The 27,880-nt window shown below is 40.5% G+C and overlaps 2 protein-coding genes across 2 annotated transcripts in view; both read left to right on the top strand.

Moving 5' to 3' along the window:
* LOC139944959 (uncharacterized) overlaps positions 1–27,880 on the top strand; it is a 67,655-nt gene that overhangs the window by 15,164 nt on the left and 24,611 nt on the right. The window contains exons 4-14 of the mRNA XM_071942155.1: positions 18,250–18,384; positions 18,819–18,926; positions 19,934–19,984; positions 21,066–21,170; positions 24,094–24,156; positions 24,910–24,987; positions 25,146–25,244; positions 25,450–25,503; positions 26,239–26,301; positions 26,583–26,681; positions 27,712–27,777. Of these exons, the coding sequence (XP_071798256.1) occupies positions 18,250–18,384; positions 18,819–18,926; positions 19,934–19,984; positions 21,066–21,170; positions 24,094–24,156; positions 24,910–24,987; positions 25,146–25,244; positions 25,450–25,503; positions 26,239–26,301; positions 26,583–26,681; positions 27,712–27,777 (921 nt within the window). The remainder of the gene's footprint in view (positions 1–18,249; positions 18,385–18,818; positions 18,927–19,933; positions 19,985–21,065; positions 21,171–24,093; positions 24,157–24,909; positions 24,988–25,145; positions 25,245–25,449; positions 25,504–26,238; positions 26,302–26,582; positions 26,682–27,711; positions 27,778–27,880) is intronic.
* Positions 5,587–10,565, top strand: LOC139945572 (uncharacterized). The gene has a single exon (XM_071942964.1). It carries the CDS (start codon positions 6,539–6,541, stop codon positions 9,449–9,451), a length of 2,913 nt encoding a protein of 970 aa, XP_071799065.1. The 5' UTR covers positions 5,587–6,538; the 3' UTR covers positions 9,452–10,565.

Genomic DNA, 27,880 nt, shown 5'->3' with positions numbered 1-27,880 from the left:
TAAACGGCCAAGGCCATTTCCATTTTGCAGAAGGTTCTATTGAAGGGGCACTAAGGCCAAGACATGGGGCAACAGCAGTGGCCCCTGTAATCCGAGGCCTGGGGTCGATTTCACAAAGAGTTAGGACTACCTAGGAGATATACAAATTGCATGGATAGTCCTAAGTTAGGACAAGTAACTGGTCCTAACTCGAGATAAGACTAGTCCTAACTCTTTGTGAAATCAACCCCTGCATTTGTAGTCATTGTAAGTCCTTGTTGTCAAGGGTTAGGGCAAGGCCCTTCTTTATTTTGTAGAGGGCACTTACACTTCGAAATTGTGATGTCTATGGGAAACTTTTGAAGGGGCACTAAGGCCAAGACCAGGGGCAACAGATGCGACCTGCGTGTAATTGAGGCCTGCATTTGTAAATAGGAAGTTCATTTCGTCAATGAGTCAATTTGAATGTTATTCCATTGTGTATTCCTGGTGAAGTATTGCTCTTAAAATAGCAGTTAATGGACCTGTCTTCCCTTGATCAATATTTTTTTGCCGTTAGTCTATCAGGATGAAGGTCTACATCACAGTTGGTATAAGTTTTAAATCACTAAGACCTTATTTTAAAGGAGTGGTTTTTGGTTTTTTTTTGGTTGGGGGAGTTAGAATCAAAAGATTGCAGTCGATGTGTAGCATCGGTAATCGCCCTCCAAACAAATTGGTCCGCCATTGCTGTACGCAGCTCCTCCCGTCGCAGGTCAGAGTCCTGGCACAAGGTGATCACATAGTTGGTTTGTGGTTGTACCTTATCCAACTACTTCCCCCTCATACGCTACTTTTTCATTTTATAATTTCTTTCTGCAAAAGAAGTTGACAACATACAATCTGGAAAAAAAAATCAGTCAATTCTATCAAAGGAATCCCCCCCCTTCCGTTCCGTTATTTTCTTGCAATTTGTTTGATGAATGTGTTATGAACAAAATAATACTTTTATTAATGAAGTTTTAACAGCTTTTCTCGAAATTCAACAGCGAAATCAGTTGTAACAAGTTAATGATATCCTGTTTGGTGACAGTAAGGATCAAAGAGGTGAAAGGGTTAAGTCATTCTCCTGGATGTAAAACACTTGTTGTTGTTATTTTGATGTTATCACGAGAATCAGGATTTTCACCAGGAAAATCAATGAAAACATAATTTGTGCACAACAAGCGGCAAAAACCCAAGGGAGTGCACTTTTGTTCGGGGTCAAACACATGATTAATTTAACACAAGCCAAGATGTACTTTTTTTTATTTAAAGAACATATATTTTTAAATGTACACATGTACTTGAAGCTAATCCATTTTTTATAGAAGAGACCAGCGATCTTTCCTACACGATAAAACATCTTTCAGCTTGCCTTTATTTTTTCAAAACTTTTGTTATTTTTTAATGAGAAATCCCCTAGGGGGGGGGGGGGGGAGTAACGTTATAAGGTGGGAAGGCCACTACACTAAACTGATTTCAATATATTGCCGAAGTAGAGGTTAAAACTTGTTGTTAATATGTAAATTGTCACACAATACATGTAGGTATTTGTATACTCAGTACTTTCTCGAGTCCTGTGAAAAAAATATCACAGGCATAATTTTTTTTTTCTTCACAGGACTCTGGAAAGTACTGTGTATACAGTGCTAACACACATCGGTGTATGGGTGTAAAAAAAAAAGAATTTACATCTTTATCCCCGTTGCAAATTTAACAGCTATTAAATAGTGATTAAACAGCCAGCTGGATCACAATTCCTTTTTGTCTTACTTGTGCATCGGTCAATTGAGATTCTCTCCAAAATTGGTGTTTTAAACCCAGTGGTATAATTAAGAGGGTAAGGAGGAGGGCACCACCCCCCCCCCCCAAATCGATGCCTTCGTCCCTGTGTCCCCTCACCACCTTCAGAGTTTTTCTGAGTGTTTCCGGGAAAAATGTGAAGTTGCTTTTAACGGTACATTTTATTGTTTAAACAATAAAATGTGCCCTTTTTAAATAAATATTGTACTACAGATGAAAGCAATATCATCATCTTATCAACGTTGAACATCATTTGGCTAGATGGTGATAGTAATGTGCAAATTTACCGACAATAGCGTGCCAGATTTCAAGGCCAGTATTGAATTCTTTACATTCCCAGATGTAGTGATGAGAAAAACACACTGCATGAAGTAATCACTTTGAAAACCACCAACAAAGTTAACTCAGAATTGTATTTGTAGTTAAAATCACCATGGCCATTCAGTTAACAAACCACCAGGTGTGGTTTGATGATCGGCTGGTAGTTGATGGCTTTCTAATGGTCTCAGGTTACTTCAGAAATGCGACTGTACACGAAATATGTGCTATTAAAATCCAAATCCAACGAAAAGGTTTTTTAATCCCGAAGTGATTTGAATAAACGAAGGGTTATCAGCAAATCAAATAAATTATTTTTAACCTATAAAATCAAATCATTGATAATAAATACAAAGAACATGAATTCTGTTAAAGGTGCGAAAATATTCTTAAGAAGACACCAACAGTTCACCATTGCTTTATAAGATTTGAATAAAATATGGTACAATGACTTGCTCTTTCACCAGTTACTGCTTAAAGACAGTGGACACTATTGGTAATTGTCAAAATCCATTCTTCTTACTAAGTGTATCTCAACATATGCATAAAATAATAAACCTGTGAAAATTTGAACTCGATTGGTCGTCGGAGTTGAGAGATAACTATGAAAGAAAAAAAACCTTGTCACACAAAGTTGTGTGCTTTCAGATTCGTGGAAAATTACTTCTTTCTCGCAAACTACTTCACTTCAGAGGGAGCCGTTTCTCACAATGTTTTATACTATCAACCTCTCCCCATTACTTGTTACCAAGTGAGGTTTTGTGCTAATAATTATTTTGAGTAATTACCAATAGTGTCCACTGCCTTTAAATTCCTTAGACTAAGTATAGAGACAGTTGCTGCATCTGCAAAGTTACAAACTTGAGAGTAAGAACACCCTTACACAATTCTGAATGAATGTACGACACAATGGGTTTGCTCATCTGTGGGTTGCTTTACAAAAGCTTGCCCTAAACGATTTGGTTGTCTCTAGGCCCTATAGTCTGAAGAATTCAAATTTCAATAAGGTAAAAACCACCAGGGAAACTTACTGGGTACAAAAGTTTAATAATTTGGGGTTGAACGAAGAACAATTTACGAGAGCAGGATTTGAACCAACAACCTCCACTTTAACAAAGAGTTGCTCTACATCAAATGATTTATCTAGCCAATTTAGCTATAAAAGATCTCAATTATTTCATTGGGATACATCATTTAATTTGTATTTTTTTTAACTTGTAGGGGTGGTCCATTGGCCAAAAGCTCCTCTCCAACTAACTAGTAACAAGTTTGGCCAAGGACAGGTTAAATTATGGCATGTTTTTATAGTCATGGGTGGCAGGTTTATTTCAGTATAAACAAAAATAGACATGGAGGCAGTATAACACCCTAATGGAGTCTGTCTTGTTGCAAGGTGTATTTAAAAAAAAACTTTCCCTCTTCCAAGATTTGTGACTGGGTGTAGACCAGCAGCCGATTTCACAAAACGCTACGAATAATCCTATCCCAAGTTTAAACTAGTAACTCACCTAATTATAGTATGGGTTCAATGCATTCCAAGTGCTACGGTTGATTAAGAAACTTAATTTGTCCCAAGTCCTAAGATTAATCCTAAGTATTATAGGAAGAGTTTGGTGAAATAGATAAATGTTCCCTCTTTTGGTGGAATAGTCACAACGTGTATGTACATGTACACCATATGGTTTTACCAATTCAACAAGATCGTCTTGAATCAAGTGTGTGTTCTGTGCTGCCACAATATACACTGCTTTAAAATAAATAATCTCTTTCTCTCTCTCTCTGAGGGGGAGAAATGTATGACTGAAACAGTCTTTGATTACACAGACGGCAATCAACTTAGATATATAAATGTAGCCTAGGTCATAAATGACTGCTTCAGACCTCATTTTTCACATTCCGTCTAGGTTAGCACATTCCAGGGGCATGTGATGTCAGAGGAAAGTGAAATATACACCAGTAATCAATGTTGTGTTAACGTGACAATTAATACATTCCTTCATGTTTAACATGAATGAACTTCCATTTACCTCTGACAGGTTTAAAGGGAATGTGAACATTCAGTCCTGATATCTTCACGGAGGCGACTATACCCCCCCCCCCTCCCCTGGTCATTGCCTTGGTGCCCTTGAAATGGTCCAGTACAAATTTACAATTTCCTCATAGGGTGTCCTTTACCAAGGAGTAAATGCCTTGGTGCCCTTCCCCTGTCAGAAAACGAAGCATACAGGCCTTTGCCTTTAGTAATCATACTTACAATTAATAGCAATAATAATTTTTGGTAAGAAACCTACAGTAGCTTTCAATAGTATAAAGCATTTTGCCGATCATTTCACTTCATATGTAAAAAGACATAAATTTGTTGCCCCAAATTTGAATCTGAGAAGCATTACTCTCAGTAATTGGGGGTAGACTGTCTTTGTTTAGAATTTGAACTTGAGAATCTGAGTTAAAGTTTTTTTTTCTCCACCTGACTGTATTGTGTGCCTGGGTAAAGCACCATTCCAGTAAAGCCCGGTTCATACTTCCTGCGAATGCGAATGCGAATGCGATACGAATGTTGACGTCACAAATTTGCAACGAAAAATTCGCAGCAGGGTAACTCTGCTCAACTCACTTGCGAATATCGCTATGAAAAGGAGGGTTGTGACGTCAAATTCACGTCAAATTCGCTTCGCATTCGCAGGAAGTATGAACCGGGCTTAACTCTTCACCAGAGAAATTCATTGTTTTTAAAATGAATAATAACACCAACGAGTTCAAATGTTTTGGACTAATTGCAAGGCCAGAACCAGTTGTACTCATTTTTAAAACTTTTGTTCCTACCATGACCACCACCTTTTCACAAATGTGTGCAAATCTGTGGACATTTATATCTTTACTCTAACATGAGGAGCTGGCAACATTTGCATCTTGCAATCAGGGAAATATTTGTGTCCAGCTTAGAACTACATTTATAGGGAAAAAGTTTCCATAATCGGGGAGATTTTCAAATTTGTTCATCAGAGCCATAGATATAGAATTAAATAACTAGATCAGCCGCGTGTATATACGCGGGTTCTGGCATGGGGGCAGCCATTAGCCTATCTCCAATGTGTATCTTCTACCAGCACGAGACTTTTAGCGCGTCCATAGTGTGGTTAAAGGCCTATCTCCCATGTTCATTTTTTGCGCGTTGCCACCAGCACGTGACTTTTTAGGGCGTCCATGAAAAAATAGAAATGTTTGTGTACGGTTTATGGCGCGTATGTACGCGCGGCCGATCTAGGTATTATATTCTATATTGTGGCGCAACAGAGGTAGAACGCCCCTGCACGAGGAATGGAACCATCCCAACAGCAGTGACCCCGCATAGCGCGTGCTATTGGTTAGCGCGATCACGTGTGCACGTGGCCGAATGCTATAAAAGCAGCGACGTGCAGAGTGATGAGGGGCTGGACTGATAATCAAGTAATACTGGTTGTTCTTGCCACACTCTGACTGCACTGTGTCCCGTCTACTAGGTAAGTGGACTGAGGGGCTGCTGCGTGCAAGGGAATCGGCTGACTATAGTCGGCTGTAACGGTTCTTGTATATGAGCTAAATTGAGGGGACCTTGTAGTGTAGTTGAGGGGCCATACTGGGTTGTGCGGCGAATAGGTTCCTCACTTGAGGGGCATACTGGGTAGTGCGGCGAAAAGGGTTCCTTCAGGAGTCCTCTGAGGGGATTATTGCCATTCGTGGTGATATCCTCTATGGTCCAATAACGATATTACATTGTCCAATCAGAGCTTGTGGGTTTATTGAGTCATTGCTGGCGTGGTGCTGGTCTGCTAACTGCTGAGCTATAGAGCGCTGTGCCCCCTCTTGTTGCTGGTACCATAGAAGCTGGTACTGCTGGTGCAGATCATTTGTGCTGAAAGGGCGCCCTCTGCTGTCGGTCTCCTGTAATTGAGAAGCCACCTTCAACCCCTGCATGTACCTTTTCTCGGGACAGTATACATCCATCCCAACGGACTCGTCTCCAGCCGCTCGGAGACGTTCTCGTCGTTGCCGTCCGCGCACCGCCCTCTACGTCGGAGGGTGAGGCGCCACAAATTGGTGTCAGAAGTGGGATTTTGAATTGTGTACATGTTATGGTGTGTTATGGAATGAAGGTTTGGTTTTTCATCGTGCTGTTGTCATTCTTCGCTGCACTGATCGTCTACCTTAGTTTCAGACCTTATAAAGAGGTAAGACAGTTGTTGTATTGATGTGGGCTAGTTTGATTCTTTGTGTTTTACTGGGGTTGTTGATCGCCGTTGCGTTTGAATTGATTTGGTTCATTTGGTGTATTTGCCGTGAGACAAGGAGACAGAGAAGGGGTATTCGTTGGTTATCAAGGCCAGTATCTGTAGAACGGAACGATTACGAGGATACACCCGTTTAGCAATTGGGCAACATGTCTGGAGTCCCATCTGGGGAGGACCTACATAGGTCCCGATTGGAGTTTCAGTTGTTACAGTGGGAAAATTGTCTGCATTTGGAACAAATCAAGAAACTGGAGGCTGCGTTGGAAGAAGTAAAGCCGTCTGGGGTAAGCCCAATTAGTGAGGCCCCAAGTACTGTTCATAAACACGTCAGGATAGATCCGGATGTTGAGTTTAGACTGCCATGCCAGGGGCTGGCTGAGATTAGGAAGGAGGCGTCTGGGTACTGTTCTTTGGAAGAATCAGAATCTGGTGATAAACCCTCGTCGAAATCCCATCCCATTGAGGGGGGAGGTGAGTCTGGTATTTCTGATTGGTCGGCGTTAGCGAGGGATAGGTTGTCCGGTCCACCCGTCGTTCCAAGTCCGAATCGAAACCCATTTGTGGATGCAGTGAGCACGCCCGATCCAAAAAGGTTCCGAAGTGAGTTAATGAGTTTTGCTACGCGCCCGCCTGTGGCTATGGCTGAAAGGGTGATGGCTGATGACTCTGAGGCAGACAAGGCTGGGCCTTGGCCGTTGAAAAGGGAGGCAAGGTTTATTGAGAAATCAGAGGGTCCTCGACGTCCTTGTATTATGCCTGATAGGTATAATGGTAAGGTCCCATGGAACGAATATTATGGGCATTTTGAGAGTTGTCGTATGGTGAACCAATGGGATAAACAGCAGTCTGCTGCATTTTTGGCTGCCAGTCTACAAGGAGATGCAGTTCGCATCTTGGGCTCACATGAGGGGCACAAGGGGACATATGATGAGATGGTTATGTTGTTAAAGCGGAGATTCGGGCCTGGTCATCAGGCAGAGAATTTTCTGGTAGAATTACGTCATCGTCGGCAGAAGCCGAAAGAAACACTACAAGAACTTTGTCAAGGGATACATGAGTTAGCCGTGAAAGCATACCCTGAAATACCTGAAGAGGCAAGGGACCGGCTGGAGAAAAATCATTTTGTTGATGCTGTATCCGACCAGTTTGTTCGTGAGGGGATATTTCGGGCAAGGCCCAGAGATTTATCAGAGGCATTACAAGCCGCCTTAGAAACAGAGAATTTTCATAAGGTTGAAGCCCAACGAGTTGGGGAAAGACCATCTTATAAGTTTGCTCGAGGGGCGAACGATAACGATGAGGTAGAGACTAGATTCCGGTCAGTTGAAAGAACGTTAAGCCAACAGTCTGAGTGTGTGAGCAATATGGCTCAACAGTTGGATAGGATATTAGGTGTACTAGTGCCACGGCAACGGGCACAACCGGTATCCGGACAATTCGATGGCTTACCGCCGGCAAAGAGGTATAAGGCGCCTATGAAGTGTCACAATTGTGGGGTTCAAGGGCATTTTGCAAGGGAATGCCAGTTACCAAGAAGAAAGCGCCCTCGTGTGTCGGAAAACGAGGATCACTCGACGTACCAGTGGGTCCCCGGGAAGACTGAGAGAAGAGCAGGGCCCTCAACAGATGTAAACAGTTATCTGGTTTGTGGTCCGGCGGCGCCCACAATTGGGCCGTTGTGTGGGTTGTTTGTGGAAGGTTCAATTCGATCTATTAAATTTCGGTTGCTTGTTGATACTGGTTCAACCGATACGTTCTTGAGTATGGCGGTGTATCATAAAATACCGAATGAACACCGACCTCATCTGCAGGAATGTGAGTCAAAGGTCAGACAGGTTGACGGGAGTCTATTAAAAGTGTATGGTTCAGCCTGGTTGGAATTACGAATTGGGAAGACAGTACACCCAATTAAAGCTGTTGTTGCCGATATCGGAACCCCTGCAATGCTGGGAATGGATTGGTTGTTGCAAACCGGCGGTAATCTTAATTTCGGCAGATTAGAATTATGCGTGAATGGGGAGAGAATTAGATGCACTGGGAGTGCTGGCAACCATTTTGCTGGACGAGTAGTAGTAGCAGAAACAACAGTAATACCAGCGGGTCAGAGGGCAGTTTGGAAGCCGAAGCCCTACAAGTGTTTGAAGTGCGACAAGGCATTCACCCAACCGAAGGGGTTAAACCGTCACCGGAAGTATACCCACGGACCGCCAGTTTTCCTCCATTGCCGGATCTGCGAGTACGTGGATAAAAGAAGAGATAATCTGAGGCGCCATTATAAGACGGACCACCCAGAGAAGGTGTACGAGGTCACGGAGATTAAAGCAAAACCCCTGGTGAGGGAGGAGTCCGAACAAGACATCGCCAAGCCCCACGAGGTGCGGAGAGTTGTCAAGAGCAACGAAGATCCACCGACTGGTGAAGTGAGTCAGGAGGCCGAGCTGGTTAAGAAGCCCTTTCTCCAACAGCTGCGCTGGAAGATGCCACTGGCCGTGTCGCCCCTCCACCCATCTCCTTCAGATGAGGAGGAATGGGATGACGATGCCCTCAGCATCGTTTCATCACTGCCTGGCCTGGATATAGTAGTTAAGGAAGACGAAGAGCAGATGGAGGTTCAAGTAGAAGCCATGGAAGAGGAGCCACGACCTTCTTCTTCGTCCGTCAAGGCCCCGGAAGCGTCACGGCCACGCCCTGTGTCCCCAAAGGCATCAGTGACTTCGAAGCCCCGCCTTTCTCCAGTGAGAGCCCCAGTAACGGCAGGGCGCCCCATCGCCCCGAAGAACACCCCGCCAACCGGCCCATCAGGGAAGAGTAGCCCCGACCCCGACCAACAGCCCATCCGCATCCGGCGTCTTCGCCCCCAGTGCCCAGAGGTGGCCACCATCGTGGAACACATCAAGACTCGTACGTATGTAAGAGGAGTGATGATTCATGAAGAGACCAGGCAGCGTACGTACTATCAGGACGTGCTGGTAGACTGCATGAGAGCTCTGGAAACCATAAAGGTGCAACAGCAGAACAACGTGGGACCACGCAAGCCGCAGTCGCCACCTAGGAACCTTTGAAGGATGTTCCCCACCGTCTTCGCGTTCGCGTAACTCCTTGCCAGTTTATCTTTCTTAAAAACGAATCAGGTCTAATCAGTTTACTAATCAGTGTGTGAATATTTAATTGCCAAAGAAATTCTTCCTGAAATTTATAGTTTTGATAAAGGTTCTTTAAAGTATAGTTTTGATAAAAGTTCTTTAAAGTAAAGTTTTGATAAAAGAGGAGGCTGTTTAACTTTTCTATAAGCGTTTAAAGAGTAAGTATTATTTTCGTACCTGTATTAAAGAAAAAAAGGTTTGTATTATTTTTGTGTACTCTGTTGCTTTTAATAAAACATATATCGGCTTATCTGGATGGGGACATTCCAGGCCTGTCAGGAGGCTTTGTGGCGCAACAGAGGTAGAACGCCCCTGCACGAGGAATGGAACCATCCCAACAGCAGTGACCCCGCATAGCGCGTGCTATTGGTTAGCGCGATCACGTGTGCACGTGGCCGAATGCTATAAAAGCAGCGACGTGCAGAGTGATGAGGGGCTGGACTGATAATCAAGTAATACTGATTGTTCTTGCCACACTCTGACTGCACTGTGTCCCGTCTACTAGGTAAGTGGACTGAGGGGCTGCTGCGTGCAAGGGAATCGGCTGACTATAGTCGGCTGTAACGGTTCTTGTATATGAGCTAAATTGAGGGGACCTTGTAGTGTAGTTGAGGGGCCATACTGGGTTGTGCGGCGAATAGGTTCCTCACTTGAGGGGCATACTGGGTAGTGCGGCGAAAAGGGTTCCTTCAGGAGTCCTCTGAGGGGATTATTGCCATTCGTGGTGATATCCTCTATGGTCCAATAACGATATTACATTGTCCAATCAGAGCTTGTGGGTTTATTGAGTCATTGCTGGCGTGGTGCTGGTCTGCTAACTGCTGAGCTATAGAGCGCTGTGCCCCCTCTTGTTGCTGGTACCATAGAAGCTGGTACTGCTGGTGCAGATCATTTGTGCTGAAAGGGCGCCCTCTGCTGTCGGTCTCCTGTAATTGAGAAGCCACCTTCAACCCCTGCATGTACCTTTTCTCGGGACGGTATACATCCATCCCAACGGACTCGTCTCCAGCCGCTCGGAGACGTTCTCGTCGTTGCCGTCCGCGCACCGCCCTCTACGTCGGAGGGTGAGGCGCCACAATATCTATGATCAGAGCATGCAAAGATTGGTTTATTTTCCAGGGAATGCTCTGACTATCTCTAACCCTGAGAAACCTTAGAATATGGAGAAACAAAGTGCCATGCCATCTTTTAGATTTGCCTCCAAATTCCAACCCTGTCAAGGACACTCTTGTTGTTTGGGAAGGTGATGTGGTCTGTGGGAAATTAATGACTGGTAAATTGAACTGGGATTAATTATAGCCTGATTGATTTGATTGTTGGCTCTGTCAGTCACTCTGGGCTCTGAAGTAACCTTCAAAGTATTAGGCCAAAATAAAAATAATAAGTGTTTAGCGTCCTCGCATGCTTCCCTTTAAGAGGATGCTTTTTTTTTTTGCTTTTTTTTTTCCATTTTCTAACAAAGAAGAAAAAGGAAACATCTGAATGATCTTAGACCATTCTAAGACGAAGAAAATTAAATTTGAAAAATCGCCCGACCACTTGTCACTAAAAATGTGTCAATCAGCCATTTAAAAAAAAAATTGTTTTTTTTCTTCAAAAAGGCAGGACATTAAACTAGTTTTTATTTTTATTTGGTCTTATACTCCAGACACCAAGAATGTTACAGCTTGGCATAATTTGTTGGAGCTGTTATTAGCTCTATGCCAACAGAGGGCAGTGTTTCAATTATGTGTGTGGCAAAATTGCAACTGGATTTTTACATTGTTTATTTCAAAGGATTAAACCAGCGTACAAATTAATTAGTAAGAAATTGATAACATTTCTGCAGGGGTTGAGTTAGAAAACCAACAACAATAGGACTAACAGCTGCTTAAGCAGAAAATGAGCAGGAAACCAGTCACACTATGGTGCTTGTTATTTATTAATGGTTTATTAAAAATCAAGCCGTTGCAGCCTAAATGCTGAATTGCGTTTAAGCTGTACAAAAAAAATACAACCAAACATCCTAAAGTAAAATCCTAGAGTAAAAATACAACAATAGACTATAAAAATAGGGATAAATATTAAATTGAAAAACTTTAAGAAGATGTACACAATAAACAAGTTTACACAATGAATACAAAATAATTATCAACAGGCCAGTTAAATCATTGATGATTGAGCAGCTCAACTGGGGCGGGGATGCAACTTTTTCTGAATCTGTTTGTCAACTAAGCAAAGTTTATCAGAATTTCTCATGTGACTTTGGTATTGTGGCTGATATCACTGGCACCACCTTATTTGTGTAAGCATATTTTCAGTTGTGCTTAGCAACTTCTTGTGCTTAATTTGTTAGCCTCTCTGTGAAATTGGACCCTGTGTATGGTTACCTCATTTTGTGTTTTATGCATGACACCTGTTGTGAGCACAAAGTGATGATTAATGCACAGTGGTCACTTTGAGCTGTCACCACTGGTGACTTCCTTCAATCCACAGGGATCACTAACTCCACTACTACCACCTGTTTCCTTTACCTTCACTGTTTGGTAACACCCAGTCTATGAATGTGTAAAGTCCATCCTTCTTTAAAGGGAAGGTACACGTTTGGTATTACTCAAAACAAATATTAACTTAAAAACTGAATTGGTAACAAGCATTGGAGAGCTGTTGATAGTATCAAACATTGTGGGAAACGACTCCCTCTGAAGTAACGTAGTTTTTGACTAAAATAATAAAAGACTTCTAGCTAGAAGTATTTTATTCTTATCTGAAGGCACACAATTTCGTCCAACAAGGGTGTTTTTTCTTTCATCATTTTCGTGCAACTTCGATGACCAATTGAGCCCAAATTTTCACAGGATTGTTGTTTTATGGTTTATGATATGATACACCAAGTGAGAAGACTGGTCTTTGACAATTACCAAAGGTGTACCTTTCCTTTAAAGGCATTGGACACTATTGGTAATTACTCAAAATAATTTAAAGCATAGAATAATAGAATCGATTCGTCCCTGGGTCTTGAGAAAATAGTGGAAAACCAATTACACATTTAGCATAAAATCGATTTTTTGAAAACAAAATTAATAAAATGCTCACTGAGCAAAAACTCATAACAGGAAATTATTTGTCTATTCTTTTCTCATCAAATATGACATTTCAGAGAGAAATATTTCAAGGGATGTTCTCTACTATCACCATAAGACCATGAAAGTTTAATGTGCATCTGTGATCTTTATAAACAAAGTTTTTTTCTTACCAATTCTCTAATGTTCCTTTAAGTTTATTCCACCGCTGGTGTTGTTTGGTAAAACAATGAAAATGACCTGAATTTCACTTCACACCTTTCTGGACAATTTTTGCTTACAGTGTCTTATTAAGGTCTGATGATTAGTCGTTGTGTTGATAGAGATGTTATAAAACTGTAACCGTGTTCCCGTTGGACTTTTTCTACCGCGAACGCGCAGAAAGTTATACCCGGTAGTTACTGGCTTTTGTGTAGGGCAGGTTTACAGCCCGGAGCTGTTCAGTGTTCCCATTAATTTTTTTAGCGGCCCTGATAAGTTGATGAGCCTGTGCGGAAATCTTCCGCGACCTCTTTCAGCCTGTCATTTTACATCACTGTCGCGGTTAGTTGACTAGGAGGTCATTTTACCATGCGTTCCCATTAGATTTAATTTTGGCATTCTACAGAAAAGTTGCGGAACGCTAACCCCCAAAAAGTATAATGTGAACATGGCTTTTGAGCATCAGGATTCAGATTCAGCTCTGTACGCATGGAGGTTTTCTTCCTCCATGCTCTAGCCTATGCATAGAGCAAGATAATGCAGTACTTAATTTCAGCGTGGTTTACAAAATTTGCTGAAAACATATTTGTCATCCATCATATCCCATTACATACAGAATAACCCTTATTATAGAAAACTTGAACTCTCTCAAAGTTTATGAATGAAGTTCAATGACAACTTTTGCTGCTGAATCAGCAAAAAAAATCAAAGTGAAGCCCAGCCACGAATGCAGGCATCATGGTGTCTTTCCCAACACCCCTGTGTGCCTCATGTGAAATAGGTCAACCCTTTAACCAGCGAGTCTGGGAGGGCATGCCATTCTCACCAAGATATGACTACAACACTGTGGCATACTCTAATGTAATAATATAGAGACTGACTGTGGTCCAGGGCCTGGCCTAATGGACTTTTCACTGGACCAGCCATAAGTGTTGTACATATTTTAGCCTTGGTGGGCGGTGCCGGGCGGGCCCGATGCCCAGAACTAAAAACGAGTTGCCCAGCACTCTAAAAAAAAACTCTGTGCTGCCCAGCACAGATTTCCCCAAGATTGCACTTCAGCAATGATGGCTCCCTTTCTTACATGTCTAAACATGAATAATTTTTTGTTGAATCCCTCGTCCTGCTAGTGGACTAAATTGGATTAAGAGCCCACCACTCAAACTGGTGTAGCTACAACACTGGCAGCCATAACACTGGCAGCCATAGGGCCTATTAGCTCCAAAATGTCAGATCTCAATTGAGTAATTACTTGGTATCTCGATTAAAGGCACATGGACACTAATCGGTGTTTCACTATTTTCTCGTGACCCAGATGGCCGATCGATCTCAAACTTCTACAGGTTTGTCAGTTTATGTATATGATGGATTACAGAAATTGCTTACACTGCCAGCAACTGTTTTAGTAGCAAAACCAATTCTGTAATGTTCCTTTAAAGGCAGTGGACACTATATTGGTAATTACTCAAAATAATTATCATCAAAAAACCTTTCTTGATTACGAGTATTGGGGAGAGGTTGATGGTATAAAACATTGTGAGAAACAGCTCCCTCTGAAGTGACGTAGTTTTCAAACAAGAAGTAACTTACCACGAATTTGATTTCGAGACCACAAGTTTAGAACTTGAGGTCTCAAAATCAAGCATCAGAAAGCACTCAACTTCGTGTGACAAAGTGTGTTTTTTCTTTCATTATTATCTCACAACTTCAACGACCGATTGAGCTCAAATTTTCACATGTTTTTTTGTATGTTGAGATACACCAAGTGAGAAGACTGGTCTTTGACAATTACCAATAGTGTCCACTGTATTTAAGTATGTTTACCGATGATTTTTTTAAGCCTAAAAATTATGAATGTCTATTAAAAACATACACCATGTGTACGTTTAGGTCGGCACTTGTACACCATAAAATAGTCCTACTTCTTCCATAGACCAAGGTACTTGCTATAATGTATGTTCTTTCCAAGGACTAGATATCATGCCTGTCAATAGATGCATAAAGGTGAGGGAGAGAGACTGACATGGCTAGTCTATCTCTGCCCCTCTTATCATCAAGGTCAGGCAGCAGCTACTTCAGGAATGTGACCAGCATCCATTGATATCAACTCTGATTATCTTATCTTACATTTAGAATCATTAGGTTGAAATTGTTGAGGATTTATTAAGGCCACTAGGCGAGTCTGTGAACTGAGTGATAAACAAGTGAATAAATAGACAAAGTTCCATTATCATGGAGGAAAGTCTATCACATCGGAATGTTATAGAAAACTGGAAAAAAAGAAAAAACAAATTAAAAATGCAAAGACAGACCTGATACTCCATGAAGGCAACAAAGGTGATTGCCTCCATGGCCTCTAGTGATTGCCTTTGTGCCCTAACAAGGAGAAAATGCAATGGTGCCCTAACAATGGTACCCAGGGGCAGAGTTCTCTACAAAATTCTGTGAAACTGTGGGGCATTTTGGACCTACATTTGTTTGGCCGAAGCGTGTTGAATTGAAACAAGGTCTTTGGAATGTTTTCTAATTGGTGTTTATCTTGGTTTTAAAAGCCCTTGCGTGCATCGGAGCAGTATAAATGGTTTTATCTTGATATTCTTATAAAATAAGTTGTGTTTTTTTTTCAATTCAGCTGAAATTTTCATGTATTGCAGGGAACGATTTCGTCCAAAATAATATATCAAAATGATATGTTTGCTTAGCAGTTGGTAAAATTTGCATAGCAAGTTGAAAAAATGCTTAAGTATTGCAGATATGTTAACTTGTAAAACATTTTTTGGAAAATGCTATGAGAGTCATATTGCAATCTTATTTCAAATCATCCAAATTGAATTGCGATACAATACTTGCAAAATCGTTCGCTGTATTGGCACAGAATTTGCGGAGAACCCTGGTTCTATTACTTAAGTATGGTCCATGGATTGAAGACAAGTATGTAACACTTATCATAAGGTCATTAGCAGCCAGTAATGTCTCCTTGAGGTGACAAAATAAAATATCAATATCAACTGCTGAGAAAACATTCCAACACAGTGTGTTAACTGTTAACCAATTTGATCACTGTCTGGGGCTTGAGATTCCAGTGTTTAGGCCCGGTCACACAGGCCCCGATAACGAGAACGAAAAACAAGAACGATAAAAACGCATGCCCTCGATTGGTTGATTTGCTCCACGCAGAAGTGATGGTGTGCATTTTTATCGTTGTCGATTTTGTTCTTGTTATCACGGCCTGTGTGACTGAGCCTTTAGTCTGGAAAGAGGGTGGGATGGAATCAGGATATCATTTGTGTTTTATAAGACTGCTTGACTTGTTGTAGGGACTCATAAGTTTACTAGCCCTCTGTTACTTACATGTATGAGTGATCTCCTCGAATCACGATGGTTCCCCAAGCCTTTCTGTCCCCCATTGCTGACTTGAAATCTGTCGATTCCCTATGCTAGAAACAATGTCTTTGGGCCTGTATGTGTTCCAGCCCTGCCAGTGTAGTGTCTTGCCTGCTAGATAACAATGTCCAACCTTTCCTTTGGTGCACAGATTAATTTAAAAAAAAAATAGAACTTGTTCAACAGTGTTTTTCGCAAAAATTTTCAATAGCATCCCCTATTGAACATCACACCAAATGAAAACTCAACAATTGCTCTAAACAATCGCATGAGGGCGGTTTATATGGGGGTTGAGTTTTTAAGTTATGACTGTTTATAAAAGTTAAATTTGATATGATTTTGGTGGTCTCTAGCGACCGCCTTGTGCACCAAAGGGTCAACAGTAAACTTCTTTTTGTGTGTGACATCACCTGTCACTACCTGCATCCATCAACCCTGACTGATCAATCATGGCCTCTGATACACAGTGAGATAGAGTTGCAATTACTGAAGGTCTGGTCAACACCTTGGCATTGCCCTAGATATGAGTAGGACTGGGGGGGGGGAAATTAACGACCTTCTAAACTTGTCCTTCAAATTCACGCAGGCAAGATAGGCCATAACAGAGGCCATGGCCTATATGCTTTGGTCTTGGCCTTGGTGCCCTTTAAAAGTTGCCCATTGACTTAAAGATTTAAATGGATAAAGACAGTGGACACTATCGGTAATTGTCAAAGACCAGTCTTCTCACTTGGTGTATCTCAACATATGCATGAAATAACAAACCTGTGAAAATTTGAGCTCAATTGGTCAACGAAGTTGCGAGATAATAATGAAAGAAAAAACACCCTTGTCACACAAAGTTGTGTGCGTTTAGATGGTTGATTTCGAGACCTCAAGTTCTAAACTTGAGGTCTCAAAATCAAATTCGTGGAAAATTACTTCTTTCTTGAAAACTACTTCACTTCAGAGGGAGCTGTTTCTCACAATGTTTTATACCATCAACCTCTCCCCATTACTCGTCACCAAGAAAGGTTACGTGATAATAATTATTTCGAGTAATTACCAATAGTGTCCACTGCCTTTAAGTGCACTTTGAAAAATGAAAATGGGCTTGCCCTTTCTAAAACAGACAACTTTCCTTATAGAATTTTATAGTAGGGTCTTGCCTAACTATAAGGTATATGTAATGACAGAGTTGTCAGTTTATTCCAAAAGTATTGAATATACTTAAATTTAAGAGTATGTCAAAGAAAGAGGTTTAAATGTTCATTTGAACATTGAAGTGTCGTGGCCTAGCGGTTAAGAGCAAACTCTGGTGTTTCTGTTAAGCAGAGTGTGGGGTTCGAGTCTAAGTCGTGACACTTGTGTCCTTAAAAGCAAGACACTTAACCATTGCTACGTCCTTTGGAAGGGACGTAAAGCCATTGGTCCCTTGTGTTGTGTAATGCATGTAAAAGAACCCAGTGCCCTTAACGTAAAGAGAAGGGGTTCTCCCCATTGTTCCTGGTTTGATTGGCAGCAAATTGCACCACAGCACCTTGTAAACCATTAGCCTACATGCTTTAAAGCCATTGGACCCTTTCGGTACAGAAAAAAAAAAAAAGTTCACAGATTTACAAATAATTTACAGGGTTTACAGAAGGTAATGGTGAAAGACTTCTCTTGAAATATTAGTCCATGAAATGCTTTACTTTTTGAGAAAACGGTAAAACAATATAAATTCTCGTTAACGAGAATTATGGATTTGTTATAAACACATGTCATGACACGGCGAAACGCGCGAAAACAGGAGTGGGTTTTCCCGTTATTTTCTCCCGACTCCGATGTCCGATTGAGACTAAATTTCCACTGGATTGTTATTTTATATATAAGTTGTGATACACGAAGTGTGGGACTTGGACAATACTGTTTACCGAAAGTGTATAATGGCTTTAAAGGAATAAGTCTCATACATCAAAATGTAGATCCAGATAACTTGCAGGACAAAATACTGAGCGTTTTGATACGCCCCAAGGGATGTGGTAAAGCACAATAAGAACCTAGTATTATTATAATTAATAATTGATGTTTTTGTTTTTGTTGTTGCAGGGAGTACCAGGTCCCATTGGCCTTGAGGGACAAAGGGGACCTTCAGGAATACAAGGCAGTGGAGGTGTACCGGGACCCAGAGGTGACAAGGGTGATGATGGTGCATTGGGGCCCAGAGGTCAGAAAGGTGATCAGGTAAGTGTCGCTGTGGTGAAATAGCGGTGTGGTTGAGGTTCATAAAGACCTTGTACACTATCATGATCTAGAAAGGGCTACACTTTAAATGATGTCAAAGAGCTTAAAACCTTCTTTTTTTGTAGTATGATTGATATAGGCAGTTAAAGCTTCCTTTTTACAGAGAAAGATTGGAATTGGACCTTGTGAAAGTGAGAATATTTAGATTTGCAGATTATACTGATCTTAATGCTGAGATGACTTCAGTTTTTTTCAGAGCCAAGTACCCTCTTAGAAGAGAATTACACATAATATTGTTGTTTGTATTTACTTCTCAAGGAAAGATTTGTAAACACTGGATGGAGTTATGGAAATTCTACAAAATAATTTGCTACAAAAATGTTTACCCCAGCAACGTTTTCAGCAAGCATTTTGTGTGGTTTTTTTCTCTGTAGGGAATGACCGGTGTTCCTGGTTACCCAGGTCTGGACGGCTACACCGGACAACCAGGGCCAAGAGGACAGTACGGAGACCCAGGGGTTGCTGGATGTAATGGCACAAAGGTACGTCTTTCACACAAGAGAAATTTAGCAAAGGTCCCTTGATAAAAACTTAGCAAGGCATGGTTGTAAAATCTTGTACCTCATGTGAAAGGACAACACTTTTGTCTACTGTCCAAGTTCTCTTGCTAAACTCTTGTCAAACATTAATAATAATAATAATAAGGGGCCAAATTTCTCAAAGCTGTCAAACAGAAAATACTGCTTGACAATCTTCTTTGCTAAGCCAAAGTTGAGTCGGACACCAGCCACAACAATGCAAACTTAATGTAATTTGGGCTGGTAACCCATTTCTGCTAAGCAAAACTATTCTGTGCTTAGCGAGTTTGTGTGCTTACAGGCTATATGTAGTTGGGCCAAGTAAATAGCAGGGCCCAGTTTCATAGGGCTGCTTAAGCACAACAAAAATTACTATAGGCCTAAGCATCAAATAGTTTTGTTCGAACTTGAAGAGGCTGAGTATAATGTTCCTTAAAGACACTGCACACTATTGGTAATTGTCAAAGACTAGTCTTCACAGTTGGTGTATCTCAACCCTATTATGCATAAAATAACAAACCTGTGAAAATTTGAGCTCGATTGGTTGTAGAAGTTGCGAGATATTAATGAAAGAAAAAACACCCCTGTCGCACCCCTTCACATGAAGTTGTGTGCTTTCAGATGCTTAATTTCGAGACCTCAAATTCTAAATCTGAGGTCTCGAATTCAAATGTGTGGAAAGTTACTTCTTTCTCGAAAACAACCTCACTTTTCAGAGGGAGCTGTTTCTTACAATGTGTTATACCATTACTCGTCATCAAGAAAGGTTTTATGATAGTAATTACCAATAATGTCCACTGCCTTTAAGGATCCTTGCACACTACACTTTTCCTTCCTTTGTATTTTTTTTTGGGGGGGGGGGCTTTTGTGTAAAAAACATCTTTCCCCTAGGTTTGATCCTAACGTTCTTTCAAGAAGAGATTCATTTCTTGTTATTACTATTAGTTTTTTATCTTGATTTGCAAATACAGGGTGAGCCTGGTCGACCAGGAATTGGTGGCTACGGAGGTCGAGGTAAACCGGTAAGTTCATCAAAATTTAAAATTCAAAAATATGGAGAAATACAAGAAAGATCAACAATTCAGCCCAGAGGTTTGATTTAGAATAAGTCAAATCCTCCAAAATTCTATACTCAAGAAGTTCTCATGTTTTGTAGTTTGGACTGTATGCCCAAATAATCGCTTGTCACTGGCCATTCATACCAAGTGTGTACAAAATATGTTCAGTTGAAAACTTTTGCTATGCAAAACTGCTGGACGAAGTCGTTCCCTGACTGCATCATGAAATTGAACATGAAGTATAGCTCAGTTGGTAGAGCGCCGGCACGTTAAACCAGAGGTCGATGGTTCAAATCCTGCTCTTGTAAATTTGTCTTTATTCAGCTCCCAATCATTTACAATTTACCCATTCAGTTTCCTTAGTGGTTTGTTATTTCAAATATTTATAAGATAACAATTTTTGGAAGTATTCTTCATAGGGAATCAGGCTTTCTTTCCCTGCCTTTCACTAATCTTTGGACCTCGGTTCGAATCCCACCTCAGTCCGTAGCTTTGCATGTGGTTTTGGTTTTGAGTCGCTACCCGATTGCTTGTGTTTTCCCCATTGGGGTTCAGCCTCTCGCATCCAAAACTGAACAGTTCTTACTTTATATTCATACTGTTATTGGCAGAAATTGTGCTGCTGCGTGTGTAGTAAAATAAATAAATAAGGGAATAAAAGGGTAGCGACGAGTTCTTAAACTGCTGTTTAAAACTGGCAGGGTCGTGGCTGTGCGATAAAGGCCCGAGCCGCAGTTAAAGAACGAGTCACTACTCTTATATTCCCATTCATAAATGCCTTCTTGGTTAAAAGGTGTAATAACTTATGAAACTATGTCAAACTTATCTGTTTTCCGATGTCCTTCAGCTCTGTACGTGTGTTGCGTTTTTTACAAAGTATGCATCGAAACATATCAGAAAACAACCAGTTATAAACAGCTCCTGCTGGTCATTATCAACCGTTTTAACACCCCCACGTGACATGCTCTCCACCAATAGAAATAGCGAAGCTGTCTGTGGTATTTATTAATAAATGTTAAAACTTGTGAGTTTTTTTTTCTCGCAGGGTTTTAACGGGCCTAAGGGCAGCAAGGGAGAGCCTGCTCCTTACTCTCCAGCTTCCAAAGGACCACCAGGTGACGGAGGCTATCCAGGTGAAGACGGAAGGCCTGTAAGTTCATTTGTCTATTAACAACAAATCTGAGTGCTTGTAAAAGCAGGCATGCAACTCTTTTCTGCGTTTAAAAAAAAGAGATAATTGCTAAAAAATATATAAAAATGTTAAATTTTAAGGTTTTTTAAAGCCTTTTATATGCCTGGCAACAACAATGTACAAATACATTAATGTAAAATAAGCCTAGTACATGCTAACAATGCACCTTAGAGCATAATAAAGCTCAACATTTTCTAGGGTACCATTGTGGGTCTCGTGTCCCGTGGCGTTTCGGCTGCCTCGCTCCGCACTTGCGTTGTGCCTTTGAAGATTTTCCTCTTTTTTTTTCAACGAGCAGTTGCATGCCTGTTATAGACACTGGACACTATTGGTAATTGGCTATTGGCTTTTCGAGAAAGAAGTTATTTTCCATGAATTAAATTTTGAGACCTCAAGAGAGAGGTCTCAAAATCAAGCATCTGAAAGCACCCAACTTCGTGAATACGGACAAGGGTGTTTTTTCTTCCATTATTGTCTTGCAACTTCGACGTCCAGTTGAGTTAAAATTTTCACAGGTTTGTTATTTGATGCATATGTTGAGATACGCCAACTGAGAAGACTAGTCTTTGACAATTTTTACCAATAGTGTGACCCCCCCTTATTTTATTAGATCGTAAATCTGGGTATGATCACTGGTCACAAGACATCATTTGCTTCCAAATTATCTGAAATAATTGATGTAATTAACGATTCTACTAAATTTGTAGTTATATAAATTATCTTTAATTTGATTATACCCTTTTTTGACAATGTTTAAAAAGGGTTGTCAACTGCCTATGGGCCCCTCCCCCTTTCCCTGGACTGTTTTAAGAGGAATATTAATTCATACCTTCAGCTTCCCTGAGTTCTTTCCAGTTTAAATAATTTGTTTTCTTGTAGCCTCATACCAACCTTGTTTGGGGCGAACTTGCATTAAAAAAAAAAAACATGGAGACCAGCAATATAGGAGGCTGGAGGTTCCACTATTGCTCTTGTCAGTTTAAAGACAGTGGACACTATTGGTAATTGTCAAAGACCAGTCTTCTCACTAGTAGCCTTGATCAAGGCGCTACAGCCAGCCGCGATCTGCAAAATCCCAGTCCCCATCACTGAAGTCCTTCAGCGCACCCCCATACATAACACAGTGCATATAATACGTGTACAGCGTATGTACACATCGTACTGTACATGTACATGTACCATCTGTATACGGTACACTTACGGTACATGGGAACTTCCTAAGTAGCGCCTTGATGGTTTTGTAACTGCCAAAATTTAGGGCGGAGCTCATTATGCTAATATATACTAACAACCCGTTCTCATTGGTTGTTGGTTGACCTATAAACTCTCGCTGCGATGTCAATAACAACGTTCTGCAAGCACTCGCACACATGTGCTCGTGGCTGTAGTTGCACTGGCGACGGGCGAGGGAGAAATCCCTACTAGTAAAACAAAACTGTAAGTCGCTGGAAATCAGTGGTGTATAATTTGCAACACAACTAAAGAAACTTTCAACAAAATATAACAACCGCGGTTAATGCATCAATCATGGGTTGAGAAATAGAAGGAAGAAAATTAGACCATGTGAAAAGTATCCAGGTGTCATGGGTTTCCGGCAAGATGGCTACTTGGTAAGAATTCTTAGGTGCTTGGCATATGACAGTACAACACACCCCATCCCCTTAAAGCAGATGAGATAAGAAACCCAGCTGTTTATTTTGTCTTAATGTAGACATATATTATTTACTACGTATCTCGCGGTAAATCAAAGTTGGGGATCGAAAATATGTGTTGTCGAAAACATACCAGACGGTAGAAGATGGCGTGTGGCTGAACAACAACTACAAGTAAAGTTCAATTTCATAAACTAACTCTTGCCATTCTAGTACTACACTACAACGTTACACTTATAGTACAGCAGCTTCCAATTCAGGGACAAATCTACCAGCTACGTTGTAATTATGATGCTAGTCCTCGTGTTATAATGAAACGCAAGACAGCGGAAGTTGTTCTAAGTTGTTCAACACCATTACCGACCGGGTGAGTCTTGTCCGGCTCACCCGTCCGGCAGCGCATTCAGACCCCTTACAATAGCTAATATACACCACGCTCCAGACACTGCTGTAAAAAGCACGTAGTACAGTACATGTCCATACAGCTAGCGTACACACACATACACACATGGACGTGGCATGATTGCTAGCAGTAATACGTCATTCTCAATCGCGCCTGTGATTGGCCAGTGTTTAGAATGACACGCCCACATCATGAATACCCTTTTATCGGAATTCCGATAAAGCTTTACAAACCCGTCAAGGCTGTTGTTTGAGCCACATGTGCGAGGTTGAAAGTAGAAAGACACGACCGTACTCACGACTACGCTATACTGTTCTCGCTGTACAATGTATGGTAATGTACGTTTTTGTGTATGCACTGCATGCGTGTGCCGCGAACCGGGCCGGGGAACAGTACGTCAACAGCCTTGATCAAGGCTATCTCACTAGGTGTATCTCAACATATGCATGAAATAACACACCTGTGAAAATTTGAGCTAAATTGGTCGTCAAAGTTGTGAGATAATAATGAAAGAAAAAACACCCTTGTCACACAAAGTTGTGTGTGTTTAGATGGTTGATTTCGAGACCTCAAGTTCTAAACTTGAGGTCTCGAAATCAAATTCGTGGAAAATTACTTCCCTCTCGAAAACTACGTCACTTCAGAGGGAGCCGTTTCGCACAATGTTTTATACCATCAACCTCTCCCTATTACTTGTTACCAAGTAAGGTTTTATGCAAATAAATATTTTGAGTAATTACCAATAGTGTCCACTGCCTTTAAAAAGCAAAATCTGATATTAATTTTGTTCTATTGATTAATATTTATGGATTTGTTTAATTGACAGGGACAACAAGGACCTGATGGTCGTCCTGGAGAAACTGGTGATAGAGGCCCAAAAGGATATCAGGTATTGTATTTCATGTGTGTTTCAAGAGACACTCTTTGTTTCCAAACATCATCTGGGCCCAATTTCATGGCTCTGCTTACCGCCGAATTCTGCGCTTACAATCACGATTCCCCGCTTACATGCAAGCGCCGAATTTCTGCACTAGCCTTGTAAGCGTAGAATGCCTAGTAACGTGGATTACGCACGCGCAGAAGCCAAAATTCTCTGCTAACCCGTGAAATACGCTTCCGTAAGCACATAATTTCCTGCTACTGTAAGCGCCGATTCCGTGCTTACGGTAAGCAGAGCCATGAAATTGGGCCCAGATCTAATTGATGTACTGCTAAATTTTTAAATGATAATTTTCCATTATTTTTTATTTTGCAACCCTTTTTAAAAATCTGTTTGAAATTTTTAAGTTGCTTGATTGGTTTTTTGAGGTTTAAAAAAATTCAGGAAAAAAATTAAAACATTGATTTTTCCAAGTGGTCCCCATTTTGGGATAAAAGCGATTGACCTTAAAATCAATAATAATAATAATAATAATAATAATAATAGTTTTATTTATGGAGCGCTAAATACGGAATTTTCAAGCACTATAACCAGATTGATGGAGCAGGGCATGGAGCAGGGTCCCGATGAAAGCTGGAAAATGCGATTGAAGAAGAATATTATGTTTAATCTTGTTTCGCTTCTTCTGTGAAATTGTATAAAATCTCAGAAGTTTTGAATGATAACATGGAACATTTATAATTATTTTTGTTTATTTCCAAGGGTCCGAATGGCCTGCAGGGATATCCCGGTGCTAATGGTGCAGACTCCCCTGGCTCTAAAGGCCTAAAAGGAAAGAGGGTTTGTAACTATTTATTTCATCCTTGGTTCGCAACAAATTAACGAGGCATTTTGGTTTAAAATTTTCCAGAATCAGGTTGACAACCTCTTTCATGCAAAATTATCCTTACCAAAGTATACAGAACCTTTTAACACTTTCTTTTTTTTTCTTTTCATAGGGTCCACCCGGAAGAAAGGGTCAGTCTGATAAAATTCCGGGTACAGGCGAGAAACTCAGTAACTTAACAAAAGGAGACAAAGGTGACAAGGGGTATAAGGTAGGAAGATGTGAATGGGTTGCTCAAATTTTACAAATTTATATGATTTCTACAAAATTTGAATTGGACAGAATCAGATGTTTTGTAACTCATAGAAAAATTCTTTGGTTGGACTAAGTTATTTTGTTCACCAATTTATATCATTTCCACTAAAATTAGAACTGAACAGAATCAGATATTTTTTTCTTTTTCTTTTTGATTGTAGGGTTCCACTGGTGAAGCCGGTATGAGGGGTGAGAGGGGATATGCGGGCACAAAGGTAAGTCTCCCATCACGTCAGACAAGGATGTGGTTTCTCTGATTTAATCGGATATTCCAGGTTTTGTTTGCCCTTCCACTAAATGTTTTTTTGGTGCTCTTTTTAATATTTTTCTGTCACAAATTTGTTACCTGTGTGTTTATACATTTGATATTTCATTCGGTTTTTTGTAATATAGTAATATTTTTAATGACTGTTTTTGTAAACTGTACATTACGACTTTAGCCACTGTATTGCAGTGTTTTAATAAACCATGAATAATTATAAAAATGGGAAATCAACAGTCCCTCTGAGTTTTTAAGGTACAATATGGGAAAAAATCGAAAGTTTATGAATTTTGTTGATGGGTATTTTTGTTTCTCCACTCCGAAATTCAAGTTTCATTTCACAAATTTTGAGTTGTGTGAGATATTATGACAAAGTTGAGATAAAGTTGGTAGCTACGCAAAGTTGAGGGCAGATTGAAAAAAGTTTCTGTAGTGAATTGATTGGTTTTAAAATCATCAACATTTTGTTTCCTAGTTGGTGTGGCACTGCTCTAGAATTGCAAAGGTTGTGGGATTGGATCCCACCGAGATGCCTACAGTTGGTTTTGTTAGTCTTCACGGAGCTCTTGAAAGTACTGAGTATACAGTTCTTACACACGGTGGATAATATGGGTATATAATACCAAAAATGAATATTCTTTATTCCCGATGCAAATTTAACATCCCATACAATTTTGTTTCCTGTCAGGGTGGCAAGGGCCCTCTTGGGATGAAAGGAGAGACTGGTGTACGAGGTATCGCGGGACCAAGGGTAAGTACAAATCAGCAAAGCTATAACCTCAAGCTTTTTTCCTTTTTTTTGTGTTTTTAAAGGAACATTACAGAATTGGTAAGAAAACAATTCGTCAAGATCTCAGATTTACATCAAGATTACACAGTCTAACGATGACGTTAGAAGAAAACATCGCTTGTTCTTGTAAATAAGCAGGCATTTTGGACTTTCTGAAGGCGCGTTAAAGAATCTATGGAATTTTTGACAAAAACTTGTGAAGTTTACTTCTGCTCATTTATAATTGGCTCTATTTGTTTAAGGGACCAACCGGGTTTGACGGCTTATCCGGTGCTCCAGGATTTCCAGGAGACCGTGGGTTCCAAGGAAGCAACGGTTACGATGGTCTGCCAGGTTATCAGGTAAGATCAAAAATTTTGTTTTTCTTGCTTCGCCGCTTGGGAGTCACTTTTCCTGTGTGTTCATGCATGCAGTGGAGATCGTGAAAATAACTTGGAGGAGTTGAATGTAGAAATCGGTTTATCCTCTTAAAGGCAGTGGACACTATTGGTAATTACTCAATAATTATCATCATAAAACCTTTCTTGATTACAAGTAATGGGGAGAGGTTGATAGTATAAGACATTGTGAGAAACAGCTCCCTCTGAAGTGACGTAGTTTTCCAGAAAGCAGTAATTTTCCACGGATTTGATTTCGAGACCTCAAGTTTAGAATTTGAGGTCTCGAAATCAAGCATCTAAACGCACACAACTTCGTGTGACAAGGATGTTTTTTCTTTCATTAATATCTCGCAACTTTGACGACCGATTGAGCTCAAATTTTCACAGGTTTGTTATTTTATGCATATGTTGAGATACACAAACTGTGAAGACTAGTCTTTGACAATTACCAATAGTGTCCACTGTCTTTAAGGAAACCATGCACCTGACGAAGAGTTCCAAAGAGATTCAGTACATGGATAAACCTGCTTGAATGGCTCTTTGTTCTACATCTCACCAAAACCTTCAAAAAAATTAAATGCCCTCCGCTTGCCAAATTTGTTTTAATGGTTCATTTTTATTTCTTAAATGTTCCACTTTGATTGCTTATTTGCTGTCTTATTTATATACCTAAAGATATTGTCCCTTTGGATAGTGATTTGCTTCGCTTTTGGGCAATCCCTATAGACTTCTGTTTTGGTTTTTCCGTTTGGTTTGTTACGTCTCTCATTGTTTTCCTCATGTTTTTAAATCCTACGTTTTCTGTTATTGTTGCTGTTTTTTGTGTGGATGTCTTTAAAGCCTAAAAGAATAAATAAATAAGTAAATATAAATAAGAGTGTATGGGTGAGAACAAGCAGAAAGCCTGATTGCATGCTCAAACATTTGGTTATACAATCGTCTTTTAACAATTATTAAATTGCTCTTTTCCTGTTTTTTTCCCCCTGGCTAGGGAATAAATGGTGACATTGGTATGGATGGTCCCATTGGACGAAAAGGAGAACCAGGAATCCCAGGGGTAAGTAAACCACATTGCCACAAGAGGGCGCTCCGGTTTATCAAAGTGTTGTCTTTCCCCGCTTTCCACTTCTAGGACCCAGGTTCGAATCACACTGGTGGGT

Source organism: Asterias amurensis, chromosome 12 (assembly GCF_032118995.1).
Source record: "Asterias amurensis chromosome 12, ASM3211899v1".
In the NCBI taxonomy this organism is placed as follows: domain Eukaryota; kingdom Metazoa; phylum Echinodermata; class Asteroidea; order Forcipulatida; family Asteriidae; genus Asterias; species Asterias amurensis.
This window is presented reverse-complemented; position numbering and strand designations above follow the sequence as displayed.